Source organism: Haliotis asinina, chromosome 8 (genome assembly GCF_037392515.1).
Source record: "Haliotis asinina isolate JCU_RB_2024 chromosome 8, JCU_Hal_asi_v2, whole genome shotgun sequence".
NCBI classification, from domain to species: domain Eukaryota; kingdom Metazoa; phylum Mollusca; class Gastropoda; order Lepetellida; family Haliotidae; genus Haliotis; species Haliotis asinina.
This window is the reverse complement of record NC_090287.1, coordinates 26,937,207-26,947,395: the sequence shown is the minus strand read 5'-3', so window position 1 is coordinate 26,947,395 and position 10,189 is coordinate 26,937,207. Positions and strand designations below refer to the sequence as shown.

Genomic DNA, 10,189 nt, shown 5'->3' with positions numbered 1-10,189 from the left:
AAGACATGCACCATGTTTCAGATACAACATTACACTATGGTAAATATTTCGTTTGTTCTTCAGTCCATAAAATGGTCACATGACAGAAAGATGGCGGACGACCCGAAAAGTACCCTTGCATTGCTGAACGGCATAGCACGGCGAAATTATTACGGGGATAAAGATATAACTGACAGTTTTCTGAAAGATGAAGTATACCCTGATCTTCCTGAAGACCAGTTTAATCAATTACTTTCGAGATGTTCTTCTTTGTTAAAGGTAGCTAACTTTATATGAAACGATGATGAATCCAACATTCTCAAACATGGGGAAACACCCCCTTTTACATTCAGAGTCTGATCATTGGTAACAGTATTATGGCATTTCTTACTGTTTAACTATAGGTTTTTGTTAATAATTCTAGGATATGTCAATGAATAAAAATTATTTGAGATGGGGGAACAGGAGGCACTCTTACCAACTATAGATTTTGCACGAACCGTGCTCTGACTGTCTATTTAGGTAACCCGAACAAATTACTTTTGAAAATATATGTTAATAATAATATTGTAATTTATAGCAATAAATTCTTAGCATGACTGCTAGCTATTTCCTTGGCTTTGCTGTTGAACCGAATCTTCATTTATCTTCCATTTCACTCTTAGGATGGTCTTGTTACAGGTGTATGTTGGCACAATTCATAAATGCACTTTCAACCTCATTTGGGTATGTTCGGAACAACTGACAGACATACTGTCATGCAACTTTTCATATTTCAAATTTGTTTGCCTGAGGTTTGCTTAATATTATTTTATGCTTATTATAAATGATTGATGTGATCCAATGATCTATATTTCAGAACACAGCATGTTAAATGCACGATCTTATTATTTTGCATTGCCATTGGCATTGAGTGTCTGGATATCCCAGGAGGAAGAGATATGACGCTGAACATGATTGATGCACTAATATGAAAGTATTTATTCGAATAAGAATTCTTCGTGGATCATTTTGACTCAAAATGTAAAGGTTATGGTAAACGTGTGTCACCTTACATCATATGTTATCTGGAAGTATTATTCATGTATTGATAAGAATTACCCTTGCTGGATTTTATAGGGTCAGACTGCATAATAGATATGTGTCTCAGGTACAGTCTTGTAAATGTGTTTTCAACTTTTCAGTTGGTTCTCATATCACCAAGAATGCAACGAAAAAAACAAAAAGGAAACCAACTGGGCTGACATTGAAGACAGCTCTTAATACAATGACAGTTGTCAGGTTTAATATTTATTCTACTGGACAAACATTTGCAGAATAGATCACCATAACTCACAGTTGAGTCATGTTAAATATATCCTCCTTTTTGCGTGATATATGTGGCCAATACATGCAAGTGATCGGCAAAATATAAATAATATTTCAAAGTCATCCACATCTGTAAGGTGACAATATTCATAGAACACATGTTATTATTACAGAGCATGGTGTCAGCAGACATGGATATGACCCAACTTGAAGCTTTCATCACTGCACAGATGAAAAGAAAGGAAGGAGCCCTAACAGAGGCACAAGCAAATGTTTTCAGAAAGTTTTGGAAATCTAATAAGATGAAAATACATGACAGTATAGTGGCTCATACAACATGGGGTAATTCACTCCAGAAAGTGTCATGGAGAATTGACTTGAAATCTCAGGCTCGTCACATTGATGAGATCAACACTCCTTCAGCCATTATGGAATTGCACATCAGTGATGGCCAGAATATTGAAAAAGTAATTAAGTAATTATTTAGAATATTAGTCTAAAAATATTATTTTCAGGGAAAAGGAAGGATTACTGAAAAAAAGAGAATATGAATCTAGAACAGCATGAAGTTTTTGGGTGTAAATTTTTAAGTTTAATTTGTGTCACAGTACTTCCGTCAGTCATTATTTGAAAACAGTACTTCATATAGTGTGTCTTACCAATAGCAAAGTTTGGATGAAATTTATGAGCTTCATGTACTGTACTCAAATTCATGTGTTTTGTTTCTCAACACCACAACAAATCATAAAAGAATGTCCACGTAACATGATGGCCACAGGCTGCATTGTAAGGATTGTTACAAATTTCTAGCATTAAAAAGTATAAACTGGAAGTATGATCATAAGAGTTGTTTTCTATTTCTTTTCAGACTGGTGATGTTATACGTTTTGAGATGGATGAAGACCATTTATCATCTGTGTTACAAAGCATGCAAGAGATTGAAGAAGAAATTGCCAAAAACTCACAATAGTGATATGTCCATGTTGTTTTAACCACCACTATATGTACTGAAAACTCGACTCTCAACATCAGTCAGACATCTGATCATGTGATCACTGTCTACATATTTACTGAGATTCTTTTAATAATTCAGCAAGGGTAAATACTTGCTCAGTTTGAGATCAGATCTCTCCACATCCATCAGTTTTAGCTTATTCCATGTATAATGAATCTTATTCTGTCCCTTGTTCATCATACACACTCCTCACCAAATTACCTCCCACTGTTTTCCCAAGAAAGACCTCATAGAACTGGGAAAGGTTTGGGATTCATCTCAAGCATTGCAGAGAGTTTCTTATATCATCTTTTGGCGGTTTTGAGGAAAATCAGTGGGCATTGACAAACATAATGGAATTGCTATTACTGTAACATTGGTAGCAAGAGTACCTGAAAGTGAGATGCTGGAGAGTGTAAGTACAAAGAAACTGTTATGGTGACCTTATAAGCCTAGTCTTATCTGTTGAAAATGCAAATAGCTTTCTTCACATCGGTTATTTTTACACAAGTTCAAAATTTGTGTTGTATGATATGAATGTGAAATTGTATAAAATTAAACGGTTAACTGAAAATAAAGCTCTTAATAAACCAAAGTTGAAGTAGATAGTTGTTTGACATTTAAGTTGCCAGCGACTCCTTTTACAAAGCAACCTTTACTAAAGTTAGCCCCCATTCTTTAACATTGCACTAAGGTTACCTAAGTCTAAAGTAACCTTAGGACAGTGTTAAAAACTGGGGGTTAAGGTTAAATTTAGTAAATGTTGCTTGTGAAAGGAGACCATGATCATTTTCCTAGTTTTGTTTGCATGATTATTACACACTTCCTAATATTTTAACTGACAGCCAAGAAAGTTAAAACTGTCAGTCAAACCATCAATTTGGCATCATTTATACTAAATGTTAACAACTTAAACTTTCTTAGTGCTTAAAGAAAATATTTCTCTCATTGTTGCTTGACACTGCAGATTTATGAGCTAGATTATTCCTGTTCTGTAAGTTTAAAACTGTTCCAAGTTAATATGAAGTTTTCAAATAAACATTTTAGTGATTATAGCCAATGAAATCATGCTAAATATCATGCTCTCCCATATACCAATGTATATCTGTACATGCTGGGTGTTAAATAACTTAAATATTCCTCATGACAAATATCACACCCATAATCCAATTCCCTAATTTAGGTAGTTTTGTGTGTTATGAAAGTATTTCAGTGTATCTCTCTTTACACAAGATCTCAGCCTTTAACACCATTTACACTCCTTTAAAAGTGCATTTTAGCAACTGAGTGATTGCACTTAGGAGACAGAACACAAGGAGACTAGTCCCTTGTCAAACATATTGTTGTTGTTGTCATATAAAGGTTATAGGTTACTTGACAAAACCACAAATGCAAAGTGCATAAGTGTTAAGGGTCAAGATCTGGGGCAATCTGAATTTCAGACTATGATTAGCAGATTCTTGCTTCAAGAGTGGAACAACTCTGCAAAATTCATATTTTAGCACACACTGTTTTATCCCCCAGTGAATGCTCTTGATAGGGATAAAATAATAATAATAGTGGGTATTTGTAACTGTGCCTGTATCTGTGCATTTGATGCTCCCTCAAGGTGCTACAAAGAAAGGTGAATGTATATTTAACATATACATTACGTTACTAATAGTTAGAATTGAAAAAAAAGGAAGAAAAGATAGAATAAACCATGAAACTTTGCAGAAAACATGGGAGAGTCCAGCCTGCTGCCTGCTGGCGCTGACAACCCAAGCCAAGACCTCAACGGGATCAGCATGATTAATTTGCCAGCACACGGTCTGCTGTCTAACCTGCTCACCCACTGTGGATTCCCAAAAACTTTACAAGCAGAGTTCAGCACAGTGAGGTCTTGGATGGGGGGCAGTGTTTGGCAGCTTGACTCCTGAGAGTTTTTAGGACTTCAGTCCTGACCCGCAAGGGGTGCATGTGGTACATGTGGTCCCAACTGAGGCAAGGGAGTTTGGGTACCTGGTATGATATGATGGTAGTCTGAATTTGAACCTAGAGTGCCTGACAGGTAACCAGTTGTATTCTCCACAGGAAGTCTTCTGTACTCGTTGACCAGGGGCAATATATCAGGGCTCTGAGCTTGCATTAAACAAAATTTATTTTCCTCTGATGACATAGGAGGAGATATCAAAAAGCTCTAATGATCACCAAGACTCATTCAGGGTAGAAACATTATAATGCTTTTGTGTCCTTATGACTTCTCTACATAGCCACCATCGCCACCGTTTCTTGACCATGCACAGAACGGCTGAATAGAAGTCCCCTGATTTCATAGAAAGCCAATCCTCCACCTCTTGAATGACCCCATTCATGTTATCAGAATTACACCCACCTCTTCTTCCATTCTTCATCTCTGGATCATTCAAATAGACTCCTCATTCAACGATGGTTACAAGACTCTGAAGAAATCCCCTTCGTCCAACTCCAGAAGCTCCAACACCTGCTGTGACATGTTCCGGGGAATCTGTCATGTGCAGTTAGTTATGAATGATGTTCCATAACTCAAGTCAGTCTCATGCATAACCATTTATGTTGTTGCACGGCGATCTTCTTGAACCAGTGCCTCGACTTTCTTCACAGTGTCCATGTCATCAGTCAGCGAGGGGCGTCCACTTCATGGCTCATATTTTGACTGGTTTGAAAATTCCTTTTCCATCTCTCAGCAGTGTCATAGGATGGGCTATCATCACCATAAACAGATTTCATCTCATCCTGTATTTGTTGTGCAGTGCAAACCTTTATGTGAAAAAAGAAAATTAATAACAATTTACACTGCCTGCCTCAATCTTCTTCATACATGGAGGTACTGGTTTGTAGGAGCAAACAGTACAAGACTGGATTTAGTGAATTAGATAGTTCTATGTCCAGTAACTAGACAAGGATCACTGATTTTATCCTGATTGCACAATAACTTCTTGGTGAAAATTGGAACTTTTTGATACCCCCTCATATATTTGTATAGTATATCAGGGTTTGAGGGGACTGGGAAACTGGCAAAACTGCCTGTGTTAGTGCCTCTCCTCACATAATAGGGAACTTGCAATGTGCATGGATACATGCTCTATACAAATGGACTAGTACTATTACCTTGTGAAGCCAGAAAGCAGACTTTGGTGTTAAGTATCGGCTCTGTGCTTTTTTGACCTACAAGTTGTTTTTTGTTTTGTTTTGATTTTTTTTTTTTCTTTTGTTTTGCTTGTTTTGGGGGTATTTTTACATTTGATACACTCTTCACTTTTCACAGATTCTCGTTCACAAGATTTCAGTACCCAATTAAGGGGGTGATATACCTCAAAGTTCAGTACACATAAGGTGTCCATCTACTCCATCTCAGTGAGCAGAGAGCAAAGTCCAGTTAAGGCAACTGTAAAAACTATATTAGCAATATCACACTGTGTCACCTTGAGAGGGGGGACAGTTGAAGACATTTGGAAACATAATTTCAATTTACAATTAATTTACAATTAAATTTTGCATTACATTGTGGTTATTGAATGACTACTTATTTCTATTGATGATATGTTTGGTTTAGATTTTTATACCATGGTCAAAAACATTCAGACTCGGGAATCTACAGAGAAACATCATGATACTATTGCTCACTAACACACTCGCTGTTGTTACTTGCCAAGTTCTAAAACATCAGTCAAAAACATGGCATGCCCAGGTGTTTTAGGGCGAGAATATATACTAAGGTCAAAAAAGAAACTTCACATTCTTTCTTACTATAAAAGAACAAGAAATGGTAAGATGGTTAAATTGTTATTATTTCATTGCTGTGACCTGTTTGATTTACTCAATACACTGACAGTGCCACAATCAGTTCCACTGTTCCAAAACATGGGTAGACAGAATGTCAAGTCACAAGAATAAATATTCGAAATTTCTAAGCTCGATGGCTGCCCCGCGCATTCACCACTGCCGAACACCTTCTCCTCATCGACTGCCTGATGCTTGTGAACACGTGGTTGGGGATTCTGTGCCATTGGTCTTGCAAGGCAGCACCAAGTTCCTGCAAATTCTGAGGTTGGTTCCTAAGACCACGAAGCCTTCTCCCAAGTGCATCCCAAACATACTGTATTGGATTAAAGTCAGGGGTCCTTGATGACCAATCCATGACGTTGATTCCAATGTTTTGAAGGAAATTTCGTGTCAACATCGCTATATGCGGCCGAGCATCATCATGCTGGAACTGTAGACCTGGGCCATGAGTTCAGGGGTGAGCACCTGGTAGTGGTAAGCAGCAGCTGTGATGTTTCCACGAATGACCAGAAGTCGGGAACCGTTGTTCCTACAGAAAGTACCCCACACCATGCAACTTCTGCCCCTGTCGACTTCCTAAACACAACATTGGGCATACCATTCACGACATCGTCTCTAGACTCTATGGCTGCCGTCTGTGAATCTCAGGATAAACCTGCATTCATCACTAAAGACGACTTGATTCCAGTCTCTCTGGTTCCATTGGAGGTGATGTTGGGCCCACAGCAGACGCTGACATTGATGAAACGCAGTCAGTATTGGCCCACGATATGGACATTGAGAATGGAGATTGGCAGCCAGCAACCAATTTCGAATGGTCTGTGAAGACAGTCGACCTCTACACATGTCAGCTGGGAGAAATCTGTCACATAGGTGATGTAGGACAATTTGACAGTCTTCTGCTTGTGGCGTCACACGTGGACGACCCGACCTTGGGCGATCAAAAATGGTGGCAGTTTGTTGTGGATGACCTCACAAGTCATACACAGTTCGACGGCTGCATCCCATTGTTCTTCCGACGTCAAGAACTGATCTTCCTGCTTGCAACATGCCAACAGTACATTCACGTTGCACATTTGAACAATGTAAAGTACTGTTAGAACTGTGATTTAAAACTGTGTTTTCAGCACGTGCAAATAAAGAAAACTTTGTTACAAAGATCAACTGCACGTGCAAAACTTTGCACGACGAATGGATAGGTTTGAGTGGGCTTTGCTAACGTTTTTCTTGAGTCGAAAGATTGTGATCCCATTTCTGATACATAGATGTGTCAAAAGAAAAATTATTCATAATTTTTAGAAATTACATTTGTGAAGGTTTTTTTTGACTCAGTATATACTGCTAACTATATCTACCTCCATAACTAATGTGCTAGTGGGAAATCTGACACTCTTTTTACTTCATTTTGACGGATATGGTATTGGTCTGTGGTATTGTCAATTGGGCGAACGAGTAATGCTGCTATTAACAGCTTATATGTTAAGAGCATGTTGTCATTAACATACATGACCCAAGTTCGTCCGCGGGTTCACAAATGTTTGTTCAGGCTTTTAGGCCAACCGTGGTCAGGACAAGACAAGTCTAATCCGACCTGACTGCCTGATCTAACACGTGATTGTTGACAGCCCTTCGTCAGACGAGCTGTCACAGTCTTTCCGTTTTCACAAGCCCTTGAAGACCAGTGTGTTGTCCACAGACGGAATGTTTGACATACGTCGCACCCTCAGAATTCTATACTAGTATGTAAAACGGGATTCGCAACGGACTGTAAGCGAAAAGGACGTTAGATGGATGTCAACTTCTTTATTGTGAATAACACGAATGTTTGTTCCTTCCTCAAAGCATACACCCCGAAACGCCGTACATGTTATTCCCAATAATGATGTTGACTTCCATAAATCTTGCTTTCCTTATATATTCCACTTCTGAATCTTCTTCAAAGATTTGGACAATAATTGACCTGTTGACTCTTGCTTGCTTGTTTTGTTTGACAGTTAACGCCGCATTCCACAATATAAAGGCGGTCTGTGTATAATCAAATTTAGGCCAGACAATCCAGTGATCGACACCAGGACTGACAGAAGCATGGATCAGTTCAAATGGTATACGATGACATGTCTCATCTAGGACAAACATGCTTAACCACCCTATCCTGTTTGTCGCCTTTTCCCACAAGCATCTATTGCAGGAGATCGATACTAACCAGGATCTTCATGGGTTCGACCTGTCATATATACGATTCTGTTTCCGTCAAACAGTGCATAATTAGTGGAAGGGTAGAGGTGGGGTGGAATTTGGCATACTCACTGACCCTAATAATGGCCTCTGTTCCACTGTTCTGGAAGACAATCGATGTAATCAATGGATAATCCATATTCCTTCGCGGCACAAAATTGTTTTGCAAATAATAAGGTAATTACCAACTGACTATTTCTAATTGCAGATAATTTGGTTCGGGACACCACGCTGCGCTGTGGAGAGATAATCGGCAACTTTGAGTTTCGATAGGTCAGAAAAAAGTCGGAGACAGGCTTAACAGACTGAGGACACCCAATCGTTCAGATGGCGTAATATAATTTATTACTCGCCCGTTGAAGATACTGCAGTGTAATATTTTCACTTCAATATTACACTAGTGTAATACCGCTTGACCTATGACGTCAAAATGGTTCAAAGTTGTGACGTCACAATGCTAATGTTGATGTCGCGATTTTACTAGACCTTGTTTGACTTGACAGCTGAGTGTCCTCACACTATAGGCAATTTCGCCGCAGTTTCTGTCAATTTATGTTGGCGAGTAATAAACAGAATACTAAACTCGCTTCCGTTAAATACCATTTTCATTAAACTTTCGCTCGTTTGATACCAAATCATTAACTCGTTTAATAAAAATGGTATTACACGGAAGGTAGTTTAGTATCCTCTATCTATCTGAAACGTCATGAACAAAGGATGACGTCATGTTCGCCATTTCAACAACATCGGACCTTTCTCAACAATGATCCTCAGTGACGTCATATGACATCAAAGGGAACACTAAAATGCAGTTGTGCAAACACTGTAATGATACACACTGGAAGTGTATTTTGGAGGTCATGCAGAGCAAATGTGTAATTTTAGATAGGGGTTGCACCTTTTTCAGTATGCCCTCCAAACTCTTGGAGAAAGACTAGCGATACAGTTATCCGAACCACGATTCTCTAGGATGAAGGGGCGAGGGATGGCTCGCCGTGATGATGTGCTACACACACCAGATGATACATCGGCTGAAACAAGATCTTTAATGCGGTGATCAGAAAGGATTCACAAGCATTTACACCTAATTAATCTGGATTGTTCCGGTTCAAGTCGATTGCTTTCGATTCGTGCTTATTAATGTATTTCAGGGATTAATTAAGTGAAGTATGTCAGGATCAACTCAACCCACCGTACCATGTACATATTCTACACTAACGAGTTTGTTGGTACACAGGTTCCCCATTTTCCCCAACCTGTTTCACTTATTAAATGTTTATTAGGTTCAGAGATTTGCAACAATTAATATCAATATTCATGCAATCAAATAAAATGATTCCGACCTGTGTGCAGGATATCGGTGTTCTTATCGCCCATTCGATATCAAACCTGCCTTTTTAATTCGACACTTTTTGACAGATTGTAAATTGTTGTTGTTATATGACTAAAACGTTGTGGTGATATAAGGTATTAAATTCCCCCATTGGCTATTCATAACACAGAGATGTATGTGTATAATATTGCGTATAACGCTTGCGGTATTACATAACTAACAGATGTACATTCTTAGGTGGTTATATAAGAAGCTCTTGATATGCGGCGTTTCCCTACGCTGACAAACAGTACTCGTACAAAGACAATGAACAGGTTACCTAAGGCCCCTGAAACATGACAGTATTGTGTTTGACAGGTTGAATGATGATCATTTCACAGTGTCAGAACAACCTCTTGATAACAATAAATAGTGTATGAATTGATACATTTTCCTTTTTTTCAGGTATGTATCATAGTTACTTATATTACACAGGATATACATTGACGTTAGTACAGTTGTCAAAAGTCACGTTACTTCTTTGTTTCATATTTTCT

At 38.4% G+C, this 10,189-nt stretch overlaps 1 protein-coding gene across 1 annotated transcript; it reads left to right on the top strand.

Moving 5' to 3' along the window:
- Window positions 1-67: 67 nt before the first annotated feature.
- LOC137293929 (COMM domain-containing protein 1-like) lies at window positions 68-3,961 on the top strand. The gene is made up of 3 exons (XM_067824787.1): window positions 68-258; window positions 1,461-1,754; window positions 2,156-3,961. Exons 1-3 carry the CDS (start codon window positions 91-93, stop codon window positions 2,255-2,257), a joined length of 564 nt encoding a protein of 187 aa, XP_067680888.1. The 5' UTR covers window positions 68-90; the 3' UTR covers window positions 2,258-3,961.
- Window positions 3,962-10,189: the final 6,228 nt, after the last annotated feature.